The sequence below is a fragment of the Carcharodon carcharias genome, chromosome 28, assembly GCF_017639515.1.
Source record: "Carcharodon carcharias isolate sCarCar2 chromosome 28, sCarCar2.pri, whole genome shotgun sequence".
Classification (NCBI taxonomy): Eukaryota; Metazoa; Chordata; class Chondrichthyes; order Lamniformes; family Lamnidae; genus Carcharodon; species Carcharodon carcharias.
The window spans coordinates 6,914,100-6,931,091 of NC_054494.1; the positions used below are offsets into that span (position 1 = coordinate 6,914,100).

At 41.6% G+C, this 16,992-nt stretch overlaps 1 protein-coding gene across 1 annotated transcript in view; it reads right to left on the reverse strand.

The window, feature by feature from the left end:
- The window catches only part of tm9sf3 (transmembrane 9 superfamily member 3), a 130,580-nt gene that overhangs the window by 38,671 nt on the left and 74,917 nt on the right, over nucleotides 1-16,992 (reverse strand). Inside the window, exons 7-8 of the mRNA XM_041176409.1 lie at nucleotides 11,105-11,271; nucleotides 5,985-6,079 (exon numbers count right to left, since the gene is read on the reverse strand). Coding sequence (XP_041032343.1) covers nucleotides 5,985-6,079; nucleotides 11,105-11,271 — 262 coding nt within the window. The remainder of the gene's footprint in view (nucleotides 1-5,984; nucleotides 6,080-11,104; nucleotides 11,272-16,992) is intronic.

Consider the following 16,992-nt stretch of genomic DNA (forward strand, 5'->3'; position numbering starts at 1 on the left):
GTAATGAATCAATACCTATCACCTGTTCACCTGAAACTACAGGGTATTTAGCATCCATCAACAGAACTATTAGATGCAAACATTGGTGCTGGGATCACTGCTCTTCAGCACTAAAGTACAATTTCAAAATTGGAGGACAGCACCATATTGGGGGATACTGGTTGTAGGAAGACTGGAACAAATTACAGAGGACATCACTTAAAAAACTCAAAGCAGCTATGCAGGTTAATAAGGCATTAAAAAATGTAATTTCTAGGAGAAGATTGAAAAGCAGAGAGGTTGCGTTAACTTTGTGCTGACCACTTGAGAACATAAGAAATAGGAGCCGAAGCAGGCATACCACTCTTCGAGCTTGCTCTACCATTCAATAAGATCATGGCTCATCTTGATCTCAACTCCACTTTCCTGCCTGTTCCCCATAACCCTTGCCATTTTAGTTCAAAAATCAATCCATCTTGAACAAGTTCAATAACTCAGCCTCCCCAGCTACATGGGTAGAGAATTTCAAAGGTTCACATTCCTCAGAGAAGAAATTCCTCCTCATCTGTCTTAAATGGGTGACCTCTAATGCTGAAACTATGCCCCCTTCGTTCTCAATGCCATCAGGAGAAGAAACATTCTTCCAGCATCTACCCTTGTCAAGCCCCCTCAAAATTTTGTGCGTTTCATAAGATCAACATTCATTCTTCTAAACTCCAATGAGTATAAGCCAAACCTGCTCAACTTTTCCTCCTAAGGCAAAGCCCTCACTCCAGGAACCAGCCCAGTGAACCTTATCTGAACTACTTCCAATGCTAGTATATCCCTCCTTAAATAAGGAGACTAAAACGGTACACATCAACAACATCCTGTAGCAAGGTGTCCTACCTTTATACTTCACACCCTTGCAATAAAGGCCCAAGATTCCATTTGCCTTCCTAATTACTTGCTGTACTTGCACACTAATATTTTGTGGCTCATGTATCAGGGCATCCAGAATCCTTTGTACTGCAGCATTCTGCAATCTCTATTTAAATATTTGTTTTCCTATTATTCAACCAAAGTGGTCAATGTTTCCCACATTATACTCCATCTGCCGAATTTTTGCCCATTCACTTAACCTATCTTTATCCCTCTGCAGACTCTGTGCCCTCCTCACAACTTGCTTTCCCACCTTTGTATTGTCAGCAAATTTGGTTACAACACACTCCCGACTCTGCTTCCTTTTAAATAAAAGCAAAATACTGCGTCTGCTGGAAATCTGAAACAAATACAGAAAATGCTGGAAAAACTCAGGTCTAGCAGCTTCATGAGTATCTTAAGAGTTTGAACCTATAACCTATTGCCTGACTAATGAAATTAGTCAAATATATTTTCTGAATTGATTGTACCTATATTGTTTACGATTTGATAAGGTAGCCTCTCAGTAGTCTCCTATTAAAGATTCTCCTCATTCCATCCTCTAATACTTCGAGCCAGCTTGCGAAATACAAAATGAATTGAACAAATGACTGGGTGTAACTGTAGCACATGGAAATTTAATATTTGAGTGCATTCAGAGCTCTGAAGAAGGGTCATACGGACTCGAAACATTACCTCTGTTTCTTTCTCCACAGATGCTGCTAGTCCTGCTGAGTTTTTCCAGCATTTTCTGTTTCTGCTTTCTGTTAGTTAGCTAATCCTCTTTCCATTGTAATATATCACCCTCAACATCAAACTCTTATCCTGTCATGTGGTACCTTACTACTGAATGCCTTTCAGAAATCCAAATCCACTACATCAACTGGTTCCCCTTTACTCACCCTGTTACATCCTCAAAGAACTCTTAACAAATCCTATTTGTTAAACATAAATTACCTTTCATAAAGCCATGTCAGCTTTGCTTGATTGTATCAGGCTTTTCTAAATATCCTGCCAGCACCTCCTTAATAATGGGTTCTGGCATTTTCCTAATGATAGATTTTAGGCAAACTGGCCTGGAGTTCCCTGTTTTCTGTCTCCCTCCTTTGTTGAATAGAGGCATTACATTTGTGGTTTTCCAATATGTTGGGACCTTTCTAGAATCTGGGGAATTTTGGAAGATTACAACCAATGCATCCATTATCTCCGCAGCCACTTCTTCTAAGACCCCAGGCCCAGGGGACTTGCCAGACTTTAGTCCCATTAGTTTGCCGAGTACTTTTTCCTTTAGTGATAATAAATGCTTTAAGTTCCTCTCTCTCTTTTGCCCTCCCACTTTCTACTGTTATCGGGATGCTTTTGGTGGAGAACGGCTGCAGAATTCTGAGGTGCAGAGGGATCTAGGTGTTCTAGTGCATGAGTAATAAAAAGTTAGTATGCAGGTACAGCAAGTAATTAAGGCGGCTAATAGAATGCTATCCTTTATCACGACGGGAATTGGAACATAAAAGTAAGGGTGTTATGCTTCAGTTATAAAGGGCATTGGTGAGACCACATTTCGAATAGTGTTTCCTATTCTCCCCAGCTTCCAATTTAAGGAAGGATGTAAATGTGTTGGAGGTGGTTCAGAGGAGGTTTACTAGATTGTTACCTGGAATGAGTGGGTTGCCTTAAAGGTTACACAAACTGGATTTGTTTTCACTGGAGTTTAGAAGAGTGAGGGGTGAATTGATTGAAATATATAAGATCCTGAACGGTATTGACAAGGTGGACGTGGGAAGGATGTTTCCTCTGGTGGGTGAGTCCAGAACCAGGAGGCACTGTTTTAAAATTAGGGGTCACCCTTTTAGGACAAATGATGAGAATTTTTTTCTCAGAGGGTTGTGAGAGTTTGGAACTCTGCCTCAAGAGGCGGGGTCAGTGAATATTTTTAAGGCAGAGGTAGACTGATTCCTTTACCTAACAAGAATCTAAGGTTATCAGGAGATAGATGGGAATGTAGAATTCAAAACACAGACAGATCAACCCTGATCTTATTGAATGGCGGAGCAGACTCCAGGGACCTACTCCTGATCGTATTTCATATGTTTTATGTTCGTTTGAAGACATATGAAATATTTGTTCAAAATCTCCACCATTTCCTTGTTTCCAATTATAATTCCCCAGTCTCATGCTCCAAGGGACCAACATTTACTTTAGCTACTTTTTTTTATATGATTGCAGAAGCTCTTACTATCTGTTTTTATGTTTCTTGCTAGTGAACTCTCAATCTATATTTTTAAGTTGTTCTTTGCTGGTTTTTAAAATGTTCCCAATGCTCAGACCTACCACTAATCATTGCAACACTTAAGTGCTGACCACAGTTCTGGTCTCCATACAATTAAAGGGATATAGAGGCATTGAAGAAGGCAGAAAAAAAGATTTACAAGGATGATATGAGAATTTAACTAGTTATACTTACTGGAAAAAGGTGAAGAAGCTAGACTCTTTTCACTGGAAGTGAGAAGGCTGAGGGTGACCTAATGGAGGTTTTATTTATATATATATATATATATATATATATATTTATATTTAGGTAGGCAAGTGGCGGATGGAATTTCATACTGAGAAGAATGAGGTGATACATTTTTAGAAGAAGGAATAAGGAGAGGCAATGTAGGCTTAATGGCACAGTTCTCAAGAGTGTACAGGAATTACAGGGACCCAGGGGTTCATGTGCATTGATCTTTAAAGGAATCACAACATATTAAGAGAGCTAGCAACACATATAGGATCTTGGGCTTCATAAATAGAGGTACTGTGTACAAAAGCGGGGAAGTTATACTGAACCTTTATAAAGCACTGCATCTGGTTCTGGTCTTAACACTTTAGGAAAGATATGAGGGGTCTTCGAGAGGGTGCAGAGGAGATTTACCAAAATGATTCCGTGCTTGAAGGATTTTAAGCTGCAAGGTTAGCTACAGTTGGGGTTGTTCTTCTTGCAAAGGAGGTGAAGGGGAGGTTAGATAAGACAAGATTAGAACAGATTTAGATGAAGTAGACAAGCTATTCCCATTAACTGATGGTATAAGAACAAGGGGTATAAGGACAAGGAGACAGAGATTTAAAGTTTGGGCAAATGCAGATGCTATGTGAGAAAGATTTTTGTTTTATGCAGCCTAGGAGAACTTACCATCTAAGAGGGTAGTGGAAGTGGAGAAAATAATTGATTTCAAAAGGAAATTGGATTTGCACTCAAGGGAAATATACTTGCAGAGCTACGGGAACCCCGTATAGGAAGCGGGACTGTCTGGATTGATCTAGAGAGCCCGCATTGACTTGATGGGCCAAATGGCTTCCCTCTATACCATAATGACTTCATGACATAGAGAAGACAACTTGTCTTCAAAGCTCAGGGAAACAATAGATAGCCACTAATACGTTCAATAATGAATTCAGGAGAAAGTTCTATCCCCAAAGAATTATTAAAATGTAGAAATTCAAAGAGTAGCTAAGGCAAATAGCATAGATTTACTCAAGGGGAAACTAGATATGCACAAGGGGGAAAGGACCAGAGGGATATGCTGATGGGTTTAGAAGAGGTGTAAAGGAAGCTCATGCTGAGCATAAATATTGGGACAGACTGATTGAGCTTAATTGCCTACTTCTGTGCTGTAAGTACTATTAATTCCATGTAAGCATATTATACAATGCTCATGTTCTCCCCTCATCTCAAAGGGCCCTCTTACTGCCAAAGCACTAAAAGAAGTTCTCCGTAACATTTTCTCCGTAACATGTGTTTTTTAAAACAAGAAACCACTTTGTATGACCACCTATTGTATAAGCGCATTTTTGCATATTGACAGTAGTCAAAGCTGGACATCTCTACACTCTCTCATGGTGTTGCCCATGTAGCATCACGAGACACTAGGCATGTTTGCAAAAGGAACGTTGTGTGACATTACACACAAAGTAAAACTGAATTTTGATTTCTAGCATAGTCTGATATTATTTCACATTTTCAGTATATGCAGTGTTTTGTTGGCACATTTGTCACATGGCATTGTTGTATATTCTGTATTTGAAAGGAAGAATTGGTGGACTAGTTTAGGAGCTCAATATTAATTCTTCCTTTCAAATACAGAATATACAGGAAGATGTACAGGTTAGAAATAGATACCCACTTAAGATTATAATAGCATTGTGGAGGATGAGGCCACACAGATTGGCTGGACTGGATAAGAACTATAGGGTTTCAACAGGACATTGTTGAAAGTTTTTCAGCAAATGAGACAGCCCTGGTGTTAGCACCACAGATTTGAGAGGTTGGGGGGTGGTGGTGATGGGGTGTATTTTGAGGTTTGGCAGTGGTTCCACTGGGGTCCTGGGTTTGAAGGCACTGAGGCAGGAAGGCAGCAACAGAAACAACGGGGACACATTAAACATAAACAAGCTGCGGAGCTTGGATCTGGAGGACTAAGGAAGGCATTTGCTGGAGGGCCAAGACTTGGAGTGATTTACATGTCAGAAATATGCAAGAGACAATTGCACTGACTATTTGGAGAAACCTGGGCAGAAACACTGAATTCTTACTGAGATTATTGAAAGCCTTGATTGTAATACAAAAGTTGTTTTTGAAAGGCTGTCAGATTTGAAACCGTAAAAACAAACTGCCTTTCAAAAATTATTTATATTTCTGCTTTGTTATACTTAATATGGGTGAATGGACAGATCCAAGTTAATTCCTTTAGTTCAAGATTTGGAATATATATATATCAACACAAACTCACTCACCATTATGGCTGGCCTTAGCGCCCGAGAGATACTGAGGGGGAATATTAAGCTGCCCGCTACTTTCCAGTAACCCATGCCAGGTGTATGCAGACAGAGATGTAGGCAGGGTCAGCTATGATCATCTTCCTCGCTCTCTTTCACCACACAGCCATCCATCCAGCCCACTCCCCAAAGTCAGGAAGCCTGTGACATTCACTGCTTTGTTTCACATATTATACTGCCAAATTCTGGTATTTTACCTGTGACCAATTAATTGTCGAAATGGACCCGAGCGTACTCAGAAAGGGAAGGAAGAAATCACAAAAACAAAATACATAAGATGCACAAAGTACCTCCTTGGCGAGCATACAAACTCCCTCCAAAGTAGCCATTCAGTGGCGATGTTGCAGCAAACACAAATATAGCTGTACTTAGCATTGATCCTCTCCTGGAAAAGGAGGAAAAGAGAAACAGGTCCTAAATAAATATTTAATAGCATTTTCTCAGTTACAAACTTAAAGATCTTTCATAGAATCAGAGAAATCTCCCGAACTGAAACTCATTACTCTAAGCCCATTTTCATGGCCTTTGGCTAAGTCTTTGTTGAATCCATTAGAAAAAACCTTCCTTCTGGTGTGTATAAAACCACCTGAATTTAGGAATTTAATGAATTCTTGGATTTTGCAGTAAAGAAAAATGCATTTGATATTGAGCAATTAACAGAAGAGTGAAGCTTTTGATTTTTTTTTAATAAATTAAGTTTTGTGAGAAACAGCAAATATTGAAGAAAGACACTAGTCTTCAGATAATGAACACAGAAAATGATTTCTCTCTTCCTCCCAGTCTCTCAAATCTGTTTTAGTCTCTGCAGCAACAAATGGTCCAATTTACCTTAAAAAGTATACCAATAGAAAGTGTCTACAATTAAATTCTTAATTCTCTAAGTCCACAAAGGAAAATTTAGTTTGTGACAAAGTAGATATCACAAACCATAAAAGTTACTTTAGAAAACTTAAAGATCCCATAATGGCCTGGTAATAAATATATCACTAAGTCAGTCCAGGGTTCATTTAACTGCCTCCTAATCTTCTGACTCAAGAGTTGAGAATGCTACCACTAAGTTAAGCTAATAGGTAAGAAACATTCTGCTTCACCGCTGAATCAACTATTGCAGATTATTTTAAAACTTAAACTCTTCACAGAATAAATCTTTTATTTCATACAGAACGTATGTACATCCAAAATGGGATCAAAGGTGCATAATCCAAGAAAAACAGGAAGTGTACTGCTTGTAGGTCACAGGCTTTGGTTAAGTGTGCATCAATCTAAAATATCTTTGTCATTACTCTTACTCCTCCTTCAGGTACCATGCCCTAAGAGGGCATTGGCAACCACGGACTTCCAGTGGATTGGTCCATAGTTATGCTTGGCAAAGTACTGTAGTGGTTTGCTGTTGCCTTCAGCAGTATGGCTGACCACGAAAGTCTCCCACTCATACTGCCTGCCATCTGGTGTACTGGAAGGATTTACAGTTGATAATCAATTTGTTTGGCCAATTTATGAACACACCTTCCATGGCCAAAATTCCTGAAGTGAGACTTGAACCTGGAGCTGCTGGCCCAAAGGTAGGGACACTACCTAATCAATCTTTTATACTAGGTTACATTAATTCTGCTGTTATTAAGTGGAGTCTGAATCACTAACAGCTGCCACTTGAATATTTGGTCATTTATCTCATTGTTGTTTATAGGGCCTTGTGTGAAATTTCACTGCCTTGTCCACCTACGTTAAAATGTTAGCTTTGACTGTTTCAGCACATCTGGAAGATGAGAAATCTGTTATATGAATAAACATTCTTGTTTCTAATACATCCCCAAGTACAATGCAGGAAACAGAAGATCAGTGATAATGTATGGCTACCTCTTACAAGTGGCCAGCCTTCAGATTAGCTCCAACAGCAAAAGTCATGCTATTCAGCATGTGAAGCCATTACAGCCAAGCCCAATCCTGTACATTTGAGTACGTTTCCAGCATAGATGGCTGGGTGGCAATCAGATTGGAAGCTACTGATTTTTCTTCTCTGTTCAGTTGAGGCACCAAAGCCATTTGCAGCAGCGCCACAACTTAGGCTGAGACCAACCAAGTTAGCACCACTGAAGGTTGAACGTTGGACCTGCCAGGCTTGACCTGTTCAGCTGCTCACCAGTAATGTTGCTGAACCATCAAAATATATTCTAAAAAAGTGGCTCAACCTTTTCCATCTTTTGACTTATGCATGACAGCAGCTCTATGTAAAGTGACATATTAATACTAGCAGTCCAGTGAAGGGAGAAATTTGATCATCAGAATTTGATCATCAGAATAAATATTCTGCAAAGTTAGCGTCTAAAGTGGATCTAGAGCACCTTCCTTATCCAGCACCATTGTAAAAGTTTCAAATTACAAATGTTAAGCCTTAAATAGGCCTTAAATACTACCTGAGACAGTCTGAAAACTATGACTCAGTCACTTCCAACTTTGAAATCGTCTTCTTTTCATTCATTTCTCTACATCTCTATGACGCAGGCAGCACCTCACCGAACAGCACATCCTTCACCTGGAAGCCTTGGGTGGAGTGTTGGCAGGTTGTTCTGGCACAGGTGCCATGGTAGCCAAGTCTGATCAAGTTCCCACCTAATGTATACACACACACTCTTTCAAGCAGAGTAGATAGTGATCCACAGTGGAAACTCTGGCTAATATTTTAGTGCCCTAGGCCAGAGAGTTGAGGCCAACTCTAGCCACTCAACAGCTTGACGCAGCCTAAAGGTTGTTGCTCAGTACAAGGTTTAGTTGTGTTCATGTGCTAATGCTGCCCTCTGTTGGAAGGTACAAGAAGCAATGTCTGAGTATGAACAATCCCTTTATTGTTACTGAGAAACTTGTGAAAAGCATGTTTGCACCAGGACCACATTGCAGACAACTCATCAGGCTTCATGTCCTTGGGGCATAGAAAAGGGGGGAAGGCAGGATGTGAAGGACCAGGATCCTGGTCACAACAACAAAATCATAGATAAATTTGTAAAAGCCTATTCATGTACAGCCTTCGGCGCTCTCCTAAATGACTATGGATTTTACCCAAGCGTTTGTGTGAAGAGTTTCCTCCTATCAGTCCTAAATCCGTCTTTCAACAATTTGAATTTGTGTTCTCCCATCTTGCTGCCAAGATTTACGTCAAAGGCATAATTTACATTTATCTTTATATAATTTACTATCGACAGCCAATCAGCTGCTCACGATGCTGCGAGTGCGAGCTCAGTGTAAGCCAAAATGCTGAGGGGAAACAAAAAGCATCAATACCATATGACAGACACCAAGCTTGTGAGAAACACACAAAGGGAAGGCAAAGAATTGATTAAGCAGTTCTCAATGGTACAATATCTATCACATACATCAGTTAGTTACTCTGATCATTTGGGCTACAGGAAGCTAGCTCTGTTTAGAGCCAGCTGTTTAAAATTGGAGGCTGAATATCATTTGAAGCTTTTGTAATAGGAAAGATGCAATAATTTAACTGTTTAATGCCTTTTCTACAGCAATATTGTTGATGAGGTGCTCCAGATCCACTTGAAGGATATTAATTTCTAATTATCAAATGGTTTCCCTTTGATGAACTGATTTTTTAATGTACTCTATTACACCTCTATACAATTCCCTAGACTTTCCAAAACTTCCTCAACTCAATTTTCTGTCCCTTTTCTACACTGTTTCTAGCATCTGAATATATCTTTACCTGCTTGTGTACAAAACTGAACACTACTCAAGGTGCAGCTGCCCGAGTGTTGACTAGTTTCAACATGATATCCCTATCCAGTGACTCTTGTTTGGAAGAGCTTGAGCGGATGCTGGGAAGAACTGATTTAGTTTAGCTATGAGGCACATCACTGCAAATACCCTATGACATGCAAAGATTTTTAAAAATTCTTTTTGCAGAATTTCAGCACTGCTGGTAAGGTCATCACTTTTTGCCCATCTCTAATTGTTCTTGTGGTGGTGTTGGTGAGGTGTCTTCTTGGACCACTGCAGTTCACCTGGTGTAGGTACACCCACAGTGCTATTAGGGAGTTCCAGTATTTTAACCCATCGATAGTCAGGACAGTGTGTGGCTTGGAGAGGGACTTGCAAATGGTGTTGTTCCCATGCACCTGCTGCCCTTGTCCATCTAGGTGGTACAGGTAGCTGGTTTGGAAGATGCTATTGAAGAAGGCTTGGTGAGTTGCTGCAGCACATCTTGTAGATGGTACACACTGCTGTCACTGTGTGCTGGTGGTGGAGAAAGTGAGCATTTAAGGGTTGGATGGGGTGTCGATCATGTAGACTGCTTTATCTTGGATGGTGTTGAACTACTTGAGTGTTGTTGGAGCTGCATTCATCCAGGCACGTGGGGAGTATTTCACCACACTCTTGACTTGTGCCTTGTAGACAGCGGACAGACTTTGGGGAGTCAGGAGGCGAGTTACTCACCAGAATTCCTAGCTTCTGACCTGGCCTTGTAGCCACAGTATTTATATGGCTGGTCAAAATCAGTTTTTGGTCAATGGTAATCCCCAGGATGTTGATGGTGGGGCATTCAGTAAAAGTAATGCCACCAAATGTCATGGGGAAATGGTTAGATTCTCTCTTGTTGGAGATGGTCATTGCCTGACAGGAATGTTATTTTCCACTTACAAAGTGTCTTCAATCCAAAGACAATTAGGTGGAGTATCAGAGTTTTGTCAGCACTCAGGGAAAATGAATGACCAGGACAGCTTAAAATTGATAGAGGGGCAACCAGTAAACTGTAAAAATGTGTTTTTTGTTTAGCTACTGTAAAACAGTATAGAAGTAACCTCACAAAGCTGAGTTCAGCAATGTGTGGCAGGAAGTCAGGTCACAGTGCGACATAACACAACACACTGAGCCCATCCATGACTGTTTCCCCCTGTCACTACAACCTGTGACTTCAGTTAGGATATTTCTATAGGCTCTATTAATTCCAATTTTTCTGACTGCCCCATATTCCATCATAGGGAGCATCACAGCTGTACACAATCCATTTGTACATGATCTGCTGGAGAATACAACAGATGGGCGAGGGGAAGTTTGAGGGGGCAGTGAGAGCAAAGGCTCACTTTGCCCACTCCAGCTCCTAAGCCAGCAGCTTTGAAAGCAATCTGCCACATTTCCTCGTGTTGCCCAGGCCGAGATCAGCGAGCTGTGTGTAACCTATGGCTCAAACCTGGGAGCTTGCCTGTGAGGTTAATATCTCAGGAGACAATTTCACACAAAACAAGAAAGCTACAAAAGCACTCTCAAAGACTATATTTTTTCCCTCAGTTGGAACTGCTACATTTTTCACACTGAAAGGAACATTATACACAATCTTTTGCAGAAACACTTACTACACTGGCACTTAAAACAATAAATTACTATAACATGAGATATATATGCTTACTCTGTGTATAAGTCTTCTACCATTGCCACAACAATGACAATGAAGGACACGAAGAATATCTGACAACCAGATCCTATCAGTGATGAAAATATTAGCGGGTGACTAGATGGTCTGAATACATCACCATGAACTTGTTTCCATCCATACTCATCTCCTAGGTCTCTGTCCTGTTAAAATATAATTTCACCATGGGTTAGACTCATGCACCTTCAATCCAGTTAGGAAACAGCTAAACGCTATGCAAACAGGCCAAAAGAAACCTCAATAAGCTGGGCAAAAGTCCAAGGGAGTAACATTACAAACAGTAAAGTCCAAATTTAATTCTGGAGAGCTGTATGTGTAATTTTTGCACTTGCAATCAAATATTTTACTTACTTAAAGTATTTAAATGAGCCGTTTTAGTACTACAAAAGGTACCCACAACTGAAGGCATAAATTGTGAACCATCAACAAAGGCTCAGACAGGCTCTGCCACAACTGGCCTTTGATCTCCAGAAATTTTGCTTGTACTGGGCTAGTACAGACAATCGGGGCCATTCCAAAAACCTCCTGAATCAGGTCTTTCCCCACAAAGTTACCAAGATTAATGTTATGTTGTTTCCCTTGTTCAAATTTCGAGCAAATTCTTGGTTGATTCTGATACTTTGACACAAGATAATGCCTTGAAGACGACTTAGATGGTGGCCTACTATTTTGTGCCTGCTCTTCCTATAGAGGAGAACTTAAGTGATCTTTGATGTAAATCATAAAAACTTATGTTGGATGTAGATTAAGTACACATACTGCTGCAGTAAGTGCATAAGATTTGACCAAGTCACAATAATATTCTGATCTTTAAGAACTGCAAATCAAAAAGTGCAAAATTGGGACAAGCAACTCAAACGCTGTGATTTTGCAAAATTGTTACAGCACAGGAGGCCATTCGGCCCATTGTGTCTGCATCAGGTCTCCAAGTCAGCAATCCACCTAGTGCCATTCCCCTGCCTTCTCTCCATAAACCTGCACATACATACTTCTCAGGTAACATTCTAATTTTCTTTCGAATGCTTCAATTGACTGGTCTCCGTCATACAATCAGGCAGAGCTTTCCAGACCCTAACCACTCACTGTGAAAAAGGTTTTTCTCCTATTGCTTCTTTTGCCAATTACATTAAATCCGTTACCTCTCGCTCAATTCTTTCACGAGTGTAAACAGTTTCTTCCTATCTACTCTATCCAGACCCACTATGATTTGGAATACCCCTATCAAATCACCTCTCAGCCCTCCCTTCTCCAAGGAAAACAGTCCCAACTTCTCCAATTTATCTTCATAATTGAACTTCCTCATCCATGGAACCAATCGCTCAAATCTTTTCTGCACTCCCTCCAATGCCTTTACATCTTTCCTAAAGTGCAGCACCTAGAAATGGATGCAACACTCCAGCTGACAATGTCCTATACAGAAGTTCAATGTAACCTTTTGCTCTTGTACTCTATGCCTCAAATAATAAAGTTCAGGGAACTGCATGCTTTATTAACCATGCTCCCAACTTACCCTGCCACCTTCAATGATTTATGCATGCATACATACGCAGGTGGGTTCCAAAATCCACCCCACCTTGTCCTCCCCGTGGAACCTGATCAGTAAGAAAGGGTTGGTCAAAACAGGGTGAAGTATAGTGGGACTGTGTACATCCTGGGCTGCTTCAATTACCACAAAGGCTGTTCTGAACCCTAGAAATGCTCAGCAGTCAGGGCTCTAGCAAACAAGCGCTCAATGGTAGAACAGGCGGGGGAAGATGTGCGACCTGGAATAGCACAACGGCTGTTCCTACAGATGAAGGTTGCAGAACGAAACCAATGGTTTTCTTGCCACTGGGTCAAGGTTTTCTTCTGTCAAGGCACGAGTGGAAGTTGATGTGCAATGGTTTCCCACACTCAAAAACGTCATGCACAGCCGTCTTTCCTTCCGAGCACAGCGATCAGCAAGTGGCGACAGGCGCAGGATTGTATTGTCTGGAAGTTTCTAGTCATGATCTGACATGGAGACGGCCGTTACAAGATGGTTGTCTAGCACTTGGATAAGGCTGGGGTGTCTTTCAGCAGCTGTAACTGTGACTGAGCAGCCCTTTTTGGGATCCACTCTGCTCACTTCTTATGGGGAGGGTGGACTAGAAAAGGTGCCCTAAACATAGTCTGCTTCACCTCTCCAGGCTGGATAGCCACATCCAGATGGATCACCTTCTGTCATAAAAACACACAAAAGAAAAGGAATGTTTGGGACCTGGAACATCACGACCCTCATGGACACACCCGTGAGTGATCGCCCAGAGCATCGCACTGCACTTGTCACCTGAGAACTCCGGCAATATGACATCAACATCGCTGCTCTGAGTGAAACCTGACGAGCTACAGAGGGGCAGCTCAAGGAACTCTGAAGTGGCTATACTTTCTCCTGGAAAGGGAAATCAGAAGAACAACACAGAGCTTAGAAGTTGGATTTCCCATCAAGAATGAACTTGTGAACCAGCTTCATGAGTTCCGTTTTGCAAGCAATGAGCACCTCATGACTCTCTCAAAATGGCAAGGAGCCAATTTGCCACTGTGCTCAGTGTACACGTCCCAACTCTGGACGCAGACAGTGAAACCAAGGAAGATTTCTATGCCAGACTTGACCAAATTCTCTGTGATGTCCAAGGAGGACAGGCTTATTCTTCTCAGCGGCTTCAACACCAGAGCTGGAAGAGATTCCAATCTCTGGAATAGAACTACTGGCAGGGAAGGAATTGGCAATGTCAACTCCAATGGCATTCTTCTCTTTACCAAATGAGCAGAACATGGGCTTATCATCACCAATACCCTATTCCACCAGAAGAACAAGTACAAAACTTAATGGCAACACCCATGGTCCAAGAACTGGCAGCTGATCAATTACATCGTCGTCCATGCCCGGAATCACAAAGATGTCCGCATTACCAGAACAATGACAGGAGCTGATGACTGGACTGATCAGTGAATTATTCGTTCAACTATGTCCATCAAACTGGCTCCCAAATGGCAAATGCAACAGAAGAGATGTCCACGAAAGCTCAACGTCCAACCTCTGAAGGGTTCAATCAAAAGAGACCGATTCCAACAATGCTTTAGGGAAAAATTTTCAAAGTTCAATCAAGGGCAGAAGAAGTGTTCAGTGTTGGGACATCTTCGAGTCCAATATCAAAGCCTGCAAAGCGACAGTTGGATTTTCTGTTAGAAAACATCAGGATTGGTTTGATGAAAATGATCAGGTTATTAACGAACTGACTGATCACAAGCACAAGGCTTTCTCCACCTGATGGAATGACCCAAACTCAAAGCAAAAGAAACTGGCTTACCAACAAAGACCGAGGTACAAAAGGTGCACCTGCAGCATGAACATGTGGTGGGCAGACAAGGCAACGGAAATTCAACATCTCACTGACATGAATGATATCAGTGGCTTCTTCACTGCCACAAAGGCCATTTGTGGCCGAAGTACTCAAGGGTCAGCTTTTCTGAGACCTAAGGACTGGGGAGATCTGATCAAGGAAAGGGAAGCTGTCAATGCCTATTGGAGGGAGCATTTTGAAGACCTTTCCAATTATTAATCATCTGTTAATCAGTGCTTTCTATTTGTCCCACAACAGCCAGTTAGAGACGAGCTCGGAAGTCCACTGATGCCATGGAGATTATGCAAGTCATCACACAAATAACAAAGCAGCAGGTGATGATGGAATCCCCACTAAAATCTCTAAGCACAGAGGAGAGGAACTAACATTACAGCTCCATGCCCTTATCCTACAGGTCTGGGATGAAGAGGAAGTCCTGAATGATTTCAAGGATGCCATGATTGTGACCATCTTCAAGAAAGACGACAACTTCAACTGTGGAAAATACAGAGGTATCTCCCTGTTTCCATTGCAGTAAAGATCATTACAAGAACATTTCTGAATGGACTTATTACACTTGCTGAAGAGCTATTCCCCAAGTCTCAATGAGGGTTTAGGCCATCAAGATGCATGGCCGACATGCTATTTACAGCTCACCAACTACAAGAAAAATGTTGCGAATATCAACCTCTCTACATAGCATTCTTTGACTTAAAGACCTCCTGGAGGGGGAGGAAGATGGCGAGGGTGGTGGTCTAGAGCCAGGGGGCAGAGCCTCAGAGTAGAGTAAAAGGTAGGCCATTTAGGGCTGAGATGAAGAGAAATTTCTTCACTCAGGGGGTGGTGAATCTTTGGAATTCTCTGCCCCATAGGGCTGTGGAGGCTCAGTCGTTGAATATGTTCAAGACTGAGATCGATAGATTTCTACATATTAAAAACATCAAGGGATACAGGTATAGTGCAGGAAAATGGTATTGAAGTAAAAGATCAGCCATGATCTCACTGAATGGTGAAGTGGGCTTGAAGAGCTGAACGGCCTACTCCTACTCCTATTTCTTATGTTTGACTCTGTTGTGAGGCACTCTAGAAGATTCTGAAGTGTGGATGTCCTCCAAAATTTGTTACCATCCTTCACTTGCTTCATGATAATATGCGAGCAGTGATCCTTAACAATGGATCAATTTCAGACCCTTTTGTGTTGAGACAGGAGTAAAACAAAGTTCTCAGCGCTCCAACTTTTTTTTGATCTTTCTTGCTGCCATGCTCCATCTGACTAAAGACACGCTCCCTGCTGGAGTTCAGCTTATTTATTGAATGGACGGAGTTGTGAATGGTCCTGTACACTGCAATCATCAGCAACCAGTTCCACATCCGACCTTATGATGGAGGGAAGGTCAATGATGAAGCAGCTGAAAATGGTTGAGCCTAGGATGCCACCCTGAGGAACTCCTGAAGCGATGTCTTGGGTTGAGATGGTTGGTCTCCAACAGCTACAACCATTTTTGTTGGGCTAGATATGATCCATTCCAGTGGAAAGTTTTCCCCAGATTCCCAGTTACTTAAATTTTGCCAGGGCTCCTTGATGTCAAAGACAATCACTCTCATCTCACCTCTGGATTTCAGCTCTTCAGTCCATGCTTGGACCAAGGCTGGAATGAAGCCTGGAGCTGAGTAGCGCTGGAAGACTGAGCAATGATAAGCAAGTTATTGGGGAGTAAATACTGCTTGATAGTGCTACCAACAACACTTTCCATCACTGCTTATGGGGCAATAATAATCTTGTTTTTTGTCAACAGGATATATCTAGGCAATTTTCCACTTTGTTGGGTAGATGTCAGTGTTGTAGCTGTACTGGGACAGCTCAGCTAGAGGTGCGGCTAATTCTGGGACACAAGATTTCAACTGTGGTGTTAGAGATCCACCATCTGTGATAGTGGGGACCTCATGAGGAGGCAGAGATGAATCATTCACTTGCTGCTTCTGGCTGAAGATGGTTATAAACGCACTCGCATGCTGTGCTCTGTCATCACTGAGAATGGGAATGATCACGGAACTTATTTAATTGTCCATCACCATGCACGATTAAATGTGGCTGGGCTGCAGAGCTTTGATCTAATCCTTTGGTTGCAGGATTGCTTAACTCTGTCCATAGTATGCTGCTTTTGCTGTTTAGCACACATGTAAGGCATGTGTTGTATCTTCTCCAGGTTGGCAATTTTTTTTTTTTAAGGTATTCTTGGTGCTGCTCCTGGCATGCTTGTCCACACTCCTCATTGAATCAGGGTGATCCCCTTGCTTGATGGAGTGAGGGATATGCAAAGCCAGAATTTGCTGCTGTTGCTGATGGCTCACAGTGCCTCATGGATGCCCAGTTTTGAATTGCTAAACTTAATTTATCACATTCAGCGCAGTGGTACAGGATATCCTCAGTGTGAAGATGAGACTTCATCTCCAAAAAGACTGTGTGGAGGTCACTCCTACCAATACTATCATAGACAGAGA